The sequence below is a fragment of the Corvus kubaryi genome, unplaced genomic scaffold, assembly GCF_017639235.1.
Source record: "Corvus kubaryi isolate FWS band 111438036 unplaced genomic scaffold, C.kubaryi_AGA036_p1.0 37398, whole genome shotgun sequence".
NCBI lineage: Eukaryota > Metazoa > Chordata > Aves > Passeriformes > Corvidae > Corvus > Corvus kubaryi.
The window spans coordinates 38,540,465-38,553,440 of NW_024581137.1; the positions used below are offsets into that span (position 1 = coordinate 38,540,465).

Here is a 12,976-nt window from a genome sequence, read left to right on the forward strand (position 1 = left end):
GCGGCGGCCACCGCCCTTCTTCACCGCACGCCCCAGTGGTCGCGCTCCGCTCCCGGATTACAAAGCCCGCGCCGCCGTCGCTATGAGCATCAGCACGAAAAACTCCTCGTACCGCCGCATGTTCGGCGGGAGCAGCCGCCCCAGCACCGGCACCCGCTACATCACGTCCAGCACCCGGTACTCGCTGGGCAGTGCCCTGCGGCCCAGCAGCGCCCGGTACGTGTCCGCCTCGCCCGGCGGTATGTACGCCAGCAAGACGACGTCGGTGCGGCTGCGGAGCAGCATGCCGCCCATGCGGCTCCACGACTCCGTAGACTTCTCCCTGGCCGACGCTATCAACACGGAGTTTAAGGCGAACCGCACTAATGAGAAGGTTGAGCTGCAGGAGCTTAATGACCGCTTCGCCAACTACATCGACAAGGTGCGCTTCCTGGAGCAGCAAAACAAGATCCTGCTGGCCGAGCTGGAGCAGCTCAAGGGCAAGGGCACGTCCCGCCTGGGTGACCTCTACGAGGAGGAGATGCGGGAGCTGCGGCGACAGGTGGACCAGCTCACCAACGACAAGGCACGCGTGGAAGTGGAGCGGGACAACCTCGCCGACGACATCATGCGGCTGCGGGAGAAGTGAGTGTGCCGGGGGGACGCGGGTTCGGGCTGCCGGTGCCTCCCGCTGCCTCCCCCCCCCCCCCCCCCCCCCCGCCCTGTCCCCTGGCGTGGAAGCAGCCCTTGAGCATCCCTAGCGGCACCGGGCCGGCGGGAGGCTGGGTGGGGGGGATTTGGGCGACCCCCGCTCCCTCCTCACCACTGTCTTGCCCCTTCCAGGTTGCAAGAGGAGATGCTTCAGAGGGAGGAGGCCGAGAACACCCTACAGTCTTTCAGACAGGTTAGCAGTGGTGGAGGAGGGAGGGGCCCGGGGAGGTGGTGGCTGTGCCTGGGGCGGAGGGTGGGAGTGCAGGAGTTTGCTTTCCTTGCACAAAGAGATTCCGTCAGTTCTCACGCAAGCCCTCCGTGTTTTCTTTAGGGGGATGCTGCGGTCTGAGGGGAGGGGAGGGAAACTATTGTCCTGCTTTATCCAAGTCTAGCCCGTTTTACAAAAACCGCCCCGACGTGGAATCACTTTCCGATCCAATAAAAGTGAAAGGGGGCCATCTGCTCGCTTGGCTGAAGGGTATTAATGGTTTCTATGGGATTCACCGTGGAATGCAGATACGGGCATTATGGCAAGTGTGGTGGCAGCAGATTGAAATAATAGATCCCTTTGTGTCGGAGGGGAGGGCGCAGTGGGCTGCATTCTTACTAAATGTGTAATGGTGTGGGCATATTTCTAGGTAAATGTGTCTATTATGGTCCAGTTTTTGTACAAAGCAGAACTCCTTTTTGATGAATCACTGGTCAGTGCATTACTGGGCAACAGTTTCAAATTTAAGGTTTTTCATGTGGGTGTTGTCTGCTGACAAGAAGTAGACAGTATGTTCCGTGGGGTGAGGTCTCAGGATTGAGCCTGCTTCCTCTGGGTGTCCATTAAGAACATGGAATTTAATCCTCTGTAAAACAAAGATGTTAACCTAAGAAACAAGTTATGTTAGAGTTTAGTCTTTGTAGGATGCTGTGATGTTACCCAGATAAAGTAAAACCTACATGACAACCAGAAACAACTGTGCAAACAGTGTTTGAAAATTCTTAAGCTCAAGTTTTCACTTGTGCAAAACCAGCTTTCAACTTAGATTAAGCCTTGTTTGGACTAGGAGATATTTAGGAATGTGCCTTCTCAAAACAAGGTCTCTTCCCTAAAACTGCTGGTGTAAAACAGCATTGCTAGCATTCTTCCAGACTGGAAGTGACTGCCCATATCTCTAGGCAGCTGGGTACAGGCTGACTTTGTCCCAGAGCTCTTCATAGGCATTAATAATAATAATAATAAGTACTTGATTGTCAGCATTTTCCTGGGAAAGGCTTTTGACTGTGGTATGATTATAGTCCTTGAAAGAGAGCAGGTGTGTTCATGAGATAGTGTGGGGAAACTGAAACACCTATTCCCATTCAGAGCCTGGGAATTCAGTCTCCACTGGCGTTCTGAGGACAGAAGTTTGAAACAACAGTTTTGAGATGCTACCTTAATTTAAGCTTCTGGGGTTTTTTTGAGTGCTAAGACAATTTAATATAGTGTGAAGTTCTATGAAGGAGAATTTAGCTTAAGTTTTAGAGAACCTCATCTACTTTGATTCATTGCTGAATTCAGGTGAAGGATCAATTGACTTAAGCTTGGCTTTTAAATGATATTTCATATTTAATTGGTGCATTCTAGGCATGTCTGTATTTCAAACCAGCTGAATGTTATGAAGGCTGTAGGCTTTAAAGTGAACTTGGCTTGGAGCGCATACCCCACACTCATTATCCAGCTCTTCCGTGTACTTTGGGAAGGGGTCATTCAGCAGCTCAGCCTCTAGCAGATGTGTGCATGCATGACAGTCAGAATTGGATCCATTTAACCTCCTGAGCTGTAGCTTGTGCATAAGAAATGTGAATCATTGTCTATGGAAACTCTACACTAAATCTACTCTTGACATAACCAGTGTGTGCTGGTGTGCTTGATTTGAACATCAGTCATACCTCATTTTTCCTTACTGGCAAGGGGGGAGTTAACATGCAGGTTTTGAAACCTAAATCTGTTTCAGTGAAAGTGAAATTAACTTCCTAGAACACTGAAGCTGAAATATCCTGTTGTGCTTTCCATTTTAAAGAAATGTGCAGCTCTTTATTAAATCATTATATTTTTCCACTGGAAAGTTGTATAGATTTGGAACACTTCAGCAGGTACTTTGCTGATCTGAGGTACCATCAAAGCTACTTTTTACTTGATGGAACAGTTGTGTACTTCAGTATTTTAAAATAAAGAATGAATATCTGAACTTAAGCTTTTATTTCCAAAAAGCTGCCTGTTTCAGAGACGGTTCAGCTCATATGTACTGAATTTTAATTTATTTTTTCTGGGCAAAGATGTGATTTTACTCATGTGCTGAGGGACATACAGCATAAAATAAACGTGGAGGTTCAGTGAGTACTTGTGGTGGCCGGTTAGCCTGTGGTACATGGGACAGAGAGTTCCTTTGGGGCAGGACAAGCATCACAGTTAGTGAGAATGTTATTTACTGCAACTTTGCCAGCTAGTCCAGCAGCAAGGAATAGGTCCTGAACCTGTGACAAGACTAACAGGTCAGGTCCTGGCTAACAGGAGGTTTGTCTGAGGTAAAAATGGATGCTCAATCCTGCAAACTGTGTGGCTTGCATTGAAGAATCTCCTAGAATAAAATCAGTGCATATTCCAACTGTATGTATCTATAACTTGTACTTGTTTATTCAGGCTACAAGTAGCTTATTCGTTTGTGTGGTTCTCCACACATCTGGGCACTATTGAAACACTGAATCTTAATGATAGGGAATATATAAATGATAGCATATAGTAAAGTACATACCACATATTGTAAATGTCTTCAGTTTAAGTTGTTTTCAGTTTACCATAAGGTCCTAAAATCCTGTAGCTATTCTGTTGTTACAAAAAAAATTAATAGCCTTCAGGGTGAAGATTTCTTTAAAATCCTCTAGAAAATTTTGGATGTCTGGCCAATTGTGTAAACATTTTGGGTCATAGCCATGTAATTTTCTGCTAGAATGATCTTGAGGGGTTTTGGGGGGAGGAGAACAAATTAATTAGGAAATTCTTTCCCTGAACTGAAAAACGGAGCTGATATGAACTGTGGGTGTAAAACTCGAATTGATAGAAAAGTTATGGAATGACACATGAAAGGAGTGTTTTGCTGGATAAAGTAAACAGAATAATTCTTCTGGAGCAAGGACCTTACCCCAGAGTAGGAGTGATCCAAGGAAGGGCTTTCTAGGAGTCTAAAGAAAACACTCCTTTTTTCAAAAGTGCCATAATAAAGAGAGCTGCTGATCAGGAATGCTTATGCTTTGGGCAATCCAAAATAGCTTTAGAGTAAGCTGTGAGAACCTGATATGTTAATACCCTGTGAGCACAAGCATGTGGCTGTGTATGTAACTAGTGTGAAAGGAACAATCTTCCCCTTTGCAGACTGAATGCCCTACACATTCAAAATGCAGAAGGTTCCCATTCAGTGTTTAGTCTTAAGTTATGTTGTTGAACTAACTCAAGCTGCTCCCATGTAACATTCATGATGTGTCTTCTGTTATGCTCTAAATGAATTTTTGCTGTTGATTAAGACTATCTCAGTCCACCAAAAGGTGGAGTCTTTGCCAGCAACTGTGAGGGTGTAGGCAATGATGAGTAGCTCAGTTTGTTTATGCTCATACCTTCTTTTTCTCAAGGGAGATCTGTTGACCTGCATGAAGTAAATGCTGCAGTTCCTATACGTACCTCATCAGCTTTACAAGTATGCTTTAAAACTGTGGTCTGTGGACTTAGGGGACTCTGTCCTTGGTCACCAAGGAGTCCCTAAGTTAAGCCCACTGATAGGCATGAAGGCACATGTGTTGCACTTTTAAGACCCACTGAAAAGTGGAAGTTTGCAAATTGCAAGACTAACTCTTTTTCAGTGTAGTCAAGCTAGAAGTGCTTGCTGCTGACTTCTGACTCAAGTACTTGTAGGATTTACACCCACCATGATCTGTGTGCTCTTGATCATGCTTAGCAGCATGTCAGCAAAAATGATGTAATCAACATAAGTGGTATGGTTTGCAAATTCACAGTGAAGGTGTATATATTCGTTTAAGGCTGGGGTAGGAGATGGCAAAAAGGTTTTTTTACAGCTTTTGATTTCCTGTTGTCTTGCCAGAAAGCTCAGATGTAGCATCAGTCTGTATGCTGCTGAACTTGCTGTAAGACTTTTCTACATCCCTTTTGTAAGATTATGAATCATTCTCTCTCATCAGGATGTTGACAATGCCTCTCTGGCACGTCTTGATCTTGAGCGCAAAGTTGAGTCCCTGCAAGAGGAGATTGTCTTCTTGAAGAAGCTTCATGATGAGGTAAGCTGAGAAACAAGGTCTGTGTTCAGATGCAGACTGTCTAGCAAGGAAGCTTTTTGCTGGTTCTGTCCCAGAGTCTCCACCTGTGTATGATCTGTGTGCTTTTGTGCAATAATGTTGAGTGTCTGTTTCTCTCTAAGGAAATCCGAGAATTGCAGGCCCAACTCCAGGAACAGCACATCCAGATTGATATGGATGTTTCTAAGCCTGATCTTACTGCTGCCCTGCGTGATGTTCGCCAACAGTATGAGAGTGTTGCTGCTAAGAATCTTCAGGAAGCTGAAGAATGGTACAAGTCCAAAGTAAGTAAAATGCATCAGGCACTGGAACTAATTGTATGTAACAGCTTTGCTGTAGCACTTTGCTGTTCCCTCAGTTGCTCTAATGGACATGAACATAACCATGACACAAAGTCTTTTTTTAAATCCTAGTCTGGGAGGGGTACAACTGAAAACATTTTGTGCCGTAACTACAGCATCAAAGTAATGGGCGCGCATTGGCAGTCTTCCCTGTGCTTGTACCTGAAAGCAGATGTTGGATGAAGTACTGGAGAAATGAGTGAAAAAATGATGAAAAGATGGGAAATGTACAGGGTGGGAAAACAAGTATGAAAATTTGCCATGAGTTCTAATATAACAATTAGAAATAGGCATTTTAAGAGTAATGCTAATGTTTAAGCATTTCAGGTGCTAATCCTTGTAATACCTTCAGTTGCCCTCAACTGCTGTGTCTGCAGAAAGTCTCTTTCACCATTTCTGTTGAAGGGTTATGCTAACCAGACTGGGGCTTTCCAGTTTGCAGATCTCTCTGAAGCTGCTAACAGGAACAACGATGCCCTGCGCCAGGCCAAGCAGGAAGCCAATGAGTACCGCAGACAGATCCAGTCTCTCACCTGCGAAGTCGATGCTCTTAAGGGAAGCGTAAGTAGAAGACAGCAGTTGTTCTTCTTCACTGCAGCTTTAAGCACTGCACTGCAGTTTAACTGTGAATTTGGATGTGAATGCAGGTCATCTGCCGTGCAATTCAGCAGTGTATTAGTACTTTTGAAAAGGATGCTATGGGCTCAGTACTTTTGAAAAGGATGCTATGGGCTCAATTTGTTTGCATGCACAACGGTGCACTGGCTAGATTGATACACTGAACTAGTCTTACTAAAGCTGTAAACAATGAGTTCATTCTCTTGATATACTATTCACTGTTTATTTAGCACTTTCTGAAAGTGTTTATGCCTTGTCTGTGAGGTACAGCTAAAGTTATAAAAAAAACCTTCAGGAGCAGTAAAATGTGCAAATTCTGCTGTTGCTAGAACGTGACTGCCTTAAGGACAGGATTGAAATGGATGTAACAGTGTTTAGCACACCTGCAAATCTCCTCTAGTAAGGACTGCCTACATGCTCACTTGAACTGCATGTGTTGGGCTTACTGTAAAGGATGGCTTTGCCACCTAGTAGAGCAAATATGTGGCACACCTCAGATCACGTAGCAGAATAACCCTCTTTGACTTGGCAAAGGGAAGATAAGGATATGACCAATTTGGGACATGTCTGGGGATTTTCAGAAAGTATGCTAATGTAACACAACTTTCCCTTTTTTAAAATGTTAAGGATCTTGAGGGTGGGGAAGAATGACTGAACTGCAGCAGTGCTGGATTTCACTATTCTCTTCCAGAATGAGTCCCTGGAGCGCCAAATGCGTGAAATGGAGGAGAATTTTGCTGTTGAAGCTGCTAACTACCAAGACACTATTGGCCGTCTGCAGGATGAGATCCAGAACATGAAGGAAGAGATGGCTCGCCATCTCCGCGAGTACCAGGACCTGCTGAATGTAAAGATGGCCCTTGATATTGAGATTGCCACCTACAGAAAACTGCTGGAGGGTGAAGAGAGCAGGTAATCCCATGCAGATGCTTTTCTAAAACCAGTAATTACTGGAAGATACTTTATACCCATGTCTGATTTTATCCATTTTTTTTTTCCTTCAGGATTAACATGCCTATTCCAACCTTTGCTGCTTTGAACCTGAGAGGTAAGCTGTTTCTGCTACTTCAGTTTAGGCAGTTGCTCTATCATTAGCATGAGGGTTCTGGATAGTTCCTTTTATGCTGGTTTTTAAACTTGTATAAGTGCAGTTGGTTTTGAATACTCTTCTTGGATCCAACTACAGTATTTGCAATTATTTAATCTTGGGTGGTAGCAGCTCTTTTGTTCCTGGACACATATTTTTAAATATTGGTACATAGCAAGTAATGAGTTTGGATACCTGCTGAAAGTGCTTTAAGGGACACAGAGAGAACATGTAGAAGACCTGGCTTATACTAAATAGGATTCTGAAAGTAGACACTAAGATCTGTTACACCTCATTTCTTTGAGGGGGCACTTCATCTAGACTATTGGTAATAATAAATCTTCTTCTGCAGAAACCAACATTGAGTCTCAGCCAATGGTTGACACTCACTCAAAGAGAACACTTCTAATTAAGACCGTCGAAACTAGAGATGGACAGGTTGGTGGTAACTTTCAATTTTATTTCTATGACAGCTGGTTACCTTAAATTCTTAAGTTTGTCTACTGCTTACTGCAGCTTGTACGTGGTAGTAAGTATTGAGTAGAACAGCAATTGGCACTCCAGGCTGTGTGACGGAACATGTAGGTATAGAAAACAGGATTATCTGGAAAAAATCAAAATTCATCTGGTAGTAAAACCTTAAGTTGCTGACTGTTACTTGTGTATTGATTATTTAAGTTCAGCTGACATGTGGCAGGAAACACAGGTACTTTACTTGCCTAGGATACGATGCTGTTGTTAGTGTAAGTAAATAAAACTTAAATTATTTCTGTATGCTATTTACAAACTAGAATTTCTCATAAGTGAGAGCTGATACCTGCTTGTTCACATTTTGGAAGTGGATGTTCCACTTCTAACTCTTAAAAAACCCACAGCAATCTTCCTTCTAAAATTAATGCAAGTGTTTCTGTTTTTCATTAGGTTATTAATGAAACTTCCCAGCATCATGATGACTTGGAGTAAAGCTGAAGTGACGATGCATACTTACTAAAGGAGAAATTCTTACCAGCAAGATTGAAAAAGTCCATGTCTTAAAGGAAGAAACAGCTTTCAAGTGCCTTTCTGCAGTTTTTCCATGAGCGCAAGATGATTATGCTAGGAAATAGGTCTTAGATCTTACAAACTGACTCCCCCTGAAGGATTAGAGTTTACAATGGAGCCTAGTTTACAAATAGCAATATCTTGTGCTGCAATACTGTTTTTAAGTATCTGAATTCAATAAAACTGCTTTTTCCAGCACAGTATGAGCAACCTGTCGCTACTTCAATAAATCTTTGGAAAATGGCTCTTGATGTGTTCTAATTTGTTAACTTCATGAGTTTCTGGAAAGCCATAACAACATAATGCTGGAATTATTATACGGTTGACATCTCTAGTACTGGCTGTGTGGAATGCTGTTTTTTTCAGTTTAACTAGATAAACTGTCTTACTCACTGCTTAGGTTTTGGAACCAATTAAAATGGATTATAACTGGCAGATGCATAATGTATTATGATATTTCTTATCACTTGAATAAAATACTTCAAGCTAATAAAAATTAATCTTGCTTCCATATACTAGTTAATGCAGTTACTAAATGTCAGAATGCCTGAAGTACCTTAAAACTTGGCTTTCTAAAACACAGTAGTTACGTAGCAGAGAAATAGTTCATGTGAGCCCTTATCTCAGACAGCACCTTGCAAAGTTAACAGCTGACTTGGTGCATTAACTTATTTTTCCAGGAAAAACTAGTTCCCAAAGGCATGTTGGTATTACAGAAGCTAAATGAAGGCTTTGCCCGGAGTGGGGGTTAGGAGAGACTAACTTGCCTTTTTGCTGACAATTCCAGTATTTAAACCCCTTTTACAAAAGGAGAGCCACCATGCTTGGTGTTCTCTGCTGAACATCAGTGTAAATGCAAGTTCCACTCTGCTTTGCCATAAGTCTTCCAGGAAGCAGTAGTGGAAGTCCTCTTTGAATACTTAAGTTTTCTTCTGCAGAGCAGCATACTTGTCAAATTTAAACACAATAATGACCCGCAGCACAGCCCCATGAAAGTAGCTACTGTGTTCTGTATTACTTCTGTAAAGCCTGCTTTCTGTAACTCTTTTACTGAGGTACAAATTTTCTGGAATGAGTAAATGCAAACTGAAGTTGTTCAGTAAATATGAATAGCATTCAGAGTAAGGGTAGTACTTTCATGTTGTACAGATACTCTTGCTAGCAGTTTGGAACTGATCTGTAAGAAAACCTTACTGTTGTCTCCATCTGACAGGGATGAAAACAATTTACTCCTTTCCCATCCTTATTCTTACCCTTGGTCAAGTGTGTGACTAACTGGATGCAGTGCAGGCACTGGAGGGGGTATGGGGGCAGTAGGACTCTGCTTCTTTTATTCCAGTTGCTGGCAGCACCAGGTTAGGAGTCCTGCAGCCAGGATACTGAAGAGGGAGGTGGGCAGTCCCTGGGGTGTGCTGAAACCCTCTGCAGCTCTAACACACAGGCATCCTGAAACCTGAAGGTGGAGCCTAGGCATGAGGGCAGTTTACATCTTTGAGCCACCTAGGGAGAAGAGGCTGCTGAAGTTCTTCACAGCAGAAAAGCACCTGTGCTGTTCTTACCCCACTTTTCTGTAGTAAGTGTTCAAAGAAGACTTCAGCCTCCCACTTCCCATCAGGCCAGGGGGGAGTTTCACTGTTGCACCAAACATGGGCTGATGATACATGTAAATCCATTAGGCTGGGATATGTCCCTGTCCAGTTTGGTGCTTTATGTGCTTCCCAAGTGAAAAGTCCTGCAGCTGATCTGTTTGTTCTGATGACTCCTTCATGCAAAAGGGGCAGAAGTGACACTGAGGAGGGTGCCTAGACCCAAGCCTCAGCCACAGCTTTTGCCTCAGCAAAGCAGAACAGAGTCAACTGGTCCACCACATAGAGGGTAGAAGAGTCTCTCTAGAAGTTGAGAGTGAACTCAGCATTTTTCATGTTGCAGAGATTACAGACATCAGGTTTTCTACTACCTTTCAACATCCAGACTGATAAAGCACAAATGAGCTTGCATGGGAAGTCTTTTCTGTGATAATGCCAGCTCTGGGCCTGTGTAATATCTCATTTTGAGCCCTTTATAGGCACAGGTTATCAACAGCCTTTTAGGGCAAGTGTGGAGTAAGGGACTGATGTCCTGCCTGTTGCAGACTACTTAGGTATTTCTCTGGATCTAGGTACTGAAAAAGTTGAGCCAGTGCTAAATGTAATTTCTTGCAGCTAAAGCAATGGGAGAGCCCTGGTTGGTGGCATCTGGCAGCATGTGGGTAGGGAGAGCCAGCTCTGCTAGGGGCTGGTGGGGACCCTCAGTGGCTCTGGGCAGAGACCCACAGCACAGTGTGCTTTTTGATATATATGTACATTGACCTCCATAGGCTGTGATAGTCGTTCAGATGTTGCTCCCCCTCTGCCACCAGCTACCAGGCTCAATGCTTTCTGCTGCCTTTGATTGCTTCACTCAGTAGATAAAAGAAGTGCCTGTATCAAGCACTGACTGCAGCAAAGGAGTTATTCCTGGCTCTTCAGTGTTTGGGGTTACTCAGAATACAGACAAGCATGTGGCAGAGCTCTCAGTCCTGGGAATAAATAGGAAAATAAATAAAAATAAATAAACCTAGTTGCCTAGGGGACAAGGAGATTGCAGGAGACCTCAAAAAGCCATGCTCCTGCAAGTGCGAGAGCACCCTCATGGTGGAGAGTGGACAGTGGCTGTGTAAACTTCTCAGTGTTTGATCGAGGGACACCAGCCTTATGCTCGTATATAATTACTGAAAGCTGCTTAGTGTTGAGCCAGCAGCTGACCTCAGAACTGTATTTCACATCCCAATAACTGCAGGCAGCAGCTGCACCAAGTGGGGCAGCCCCCACCGATGGCTGGGTGCTTGTCCTGCCCTCCAACAAGCCCCATGAAGCTGCTTCCCTGAGCTTACATAGTGAGTGCCTCCAAACATGTGAGCTGTTCCCAGAGTCAACAACATTAATCCTTCAGATGACTGAGAATCCTCATATTCAGTTTATTTTGCCTCATGTAGCCAGAACCTTGTTTTCATTTTTTTAAATTTTTTAAAATAATCTTGCAAAACATGGAAACTGTTACCAGAGACTCCATATTCCAAGCCCCTGGGAATGTGTAGCTAATGCAGTTCTGCCATCCAGATGGTCTGCTTTAGTATACAGCAAATGTATTTTTCCCTCCCTCTCTCATTTTTTCTTTTTTTCTTTTTCTTTTTCTTTTTCTTTTTCTTTTTCTCTCCTCTCCTCTCCTCTCCTCTCCTCTCCTTCATCTCTCCCTTGTCTAATATTTCATTGTTGAACACACTGGCTCACAGAGTGCTTGCAGTTCTGTCCCAGCCAAAGGCTCTGGCCTTCTCTCTTCCCCTCCCCGTGTCAGCTTTTTTCAGTTGTTACATCTGTAAATGAATCTGGTGCTTTCACTGGTGCCCTACTGTGCTGGGTGGGAACATCTGTATTTTTTTAAGTGCAGGGAGGAAATACCTTCAAGACTGCTCTGAGGTTCTGAATGTTTAACTCTGAGGTTAAATTGCTCGGGATGCTTGGGCTGGCGCCTGCTGGCAGCATGGTGGAAAGCTGTCCATCCGTGCTGGCAGTGGGGGCTGGCCTCACTGGGCCTCAGGCTGCAGGGTGCTGCCCCATGGACTGACAGGGGTCTGGGTAAAGCTACAAAAGCACCCAAAAGCAGGAACTTTCAGAAAACTGCTCACAGGAAACCACTCATCCCAGCCCATTTTGAAACTTCCCAACTGGGGCCTGGGCCAAATCCCACCAGGCTAGGCCCAGCACCTGTGATTAGAGCACTTCCAGGGCTCACATTCAAAGTCCTATTTGCAGGTGCAAGGTCCCACATGTAGGTGGGTTACTGGGCACTTTGAGACTGGTCTGTTTTCCCATTAGTCATTTAAACATACCGTGTAAATTCTCAATCACCTTTAGGCACCCATGGAGCATGGAGACACTTGTGGCTGACATCCCTGTCATAACTGTCCCTGTTGGTGGCAGTCACCAAGGATCCAAGGCTGTGAGGAGATCACGTCCAGCTGGAGCACACCTGGTGTTGGGAGGGTCCTGCTCCTGGCCATGGCTTGCTTATGCCAACTGCTGGAAGGGAAGGCAACCAGAGGATATAAATGCCCATGTTTGGAGAGGATGAACAGTTGAGTGGCTGGATAGAGAATTTTGCTGGCGCCCTAATAAGTATTGGAGATTTTAATTATGAAATCCTTCCACAGGGGAAAGGAAGCCTGGATATTACCAAAAAAAATTAAGTAATTTGCATACAATAAACTGCTCTAAGAGACATTTACTCAAGTGCAATCACGCATGCAGAACTAGGAAGTGCCAAAAATAAATTATATCTTCAGTCTTCATTTGGTCCCTTTATGCTCATGCATAATCCTACAGATTTGAGCTGCAAGCCCATGGACCTTGTTTCATGCAGTGTGCACACCCAATAGCACTTCAGGAATCACCACTGCTCACTGCTAGAGCATTTCAGATCCCCCGCCTGCGTGTTTCCCCAGTTCATCTGCTTTAAAGAGTCCAAATTTTTAATTTCCTCTAGAGAAGCCTCTGTTGTTCTTCATGATCCTTTGCAACACCTCTGTGAGAGGTGGGGTATTGTCAGCCCTGTATCAAACATGGGGCCATGGAGCACTGCAGTCAAGCTCAGAAGTGGAAGCCAACCTCAGGGGGTCCACTGGGAAGGTGGTTAGCACTGTGTAGTTTTAAGGCACTTACTGATTTCACGTCCAGGTATTTTCCCAGTCTAGATTTCAGATTAAGTCCCCACAAAATGAAGCTCACACATTATGGGGTACCAGTGTAAAACACAGTTCAAGTGAAACTCTCAGCTTCAGCCAGGAAAGCTA

At 44.2% G+C, this 12,976-nt stretch overlaps 1 protein-coding gene across 1 annotated transcript; it reads left to right on the top strand.

Annotated features, from left to right (window-relative positions):
* The first annotated feature begins 5 nt into the window (after positions 1-5).
* Positions 6-8,354, top strand: VIM (vimentin). Its single transcript, XM_042044337.1, has 9 exons — positions 6-624; positions 823-883; positions 4,909-5,004; positions 5,145-5,306; positions 5,799-5,924; positions 6,673-6,893; positions 6,986-7,029; positions 7,421-7,506; positions 7,990-8,354. Exons 1-9 carry the CDS (start codon positions 83-85, stop codon positions 8,029-8,031), a joined length of 1,380 nt encoding a protein of 459 aa, XP_041900271.1. The 5' UTR covers positions 6-82; the 3' UTR covers positions 8,032-8,354.
* Positions 8,355-12,976: the final 4,622 nt, after the last annotated feature.

Excerpts from the sequence above, each read along its gene's own strand:
- VIM (XM_042044337.1), top strand. The coding sequence starts at position 83 with ATGAGCATCAGCACGAAAAACTCCTCGTACCGCCGCATGTTCGGCGGG. Across the intron at positions 625-822 it reads ATCATGCGGCTGCGGGAGAA|GTTGCAAGAGGAGATGCTTC; the intron begins GTGAGTGTGCCG and ends TGCCCCTTCCAG. Across the intron at positions 7,030-7,420 it reads TGCTGCTTTGAACCTGAGAG|AAACCAACATTGAGTCTCAG; the intron begins GTAAGCTGTTTC and ends CTTCTTCTGCAG.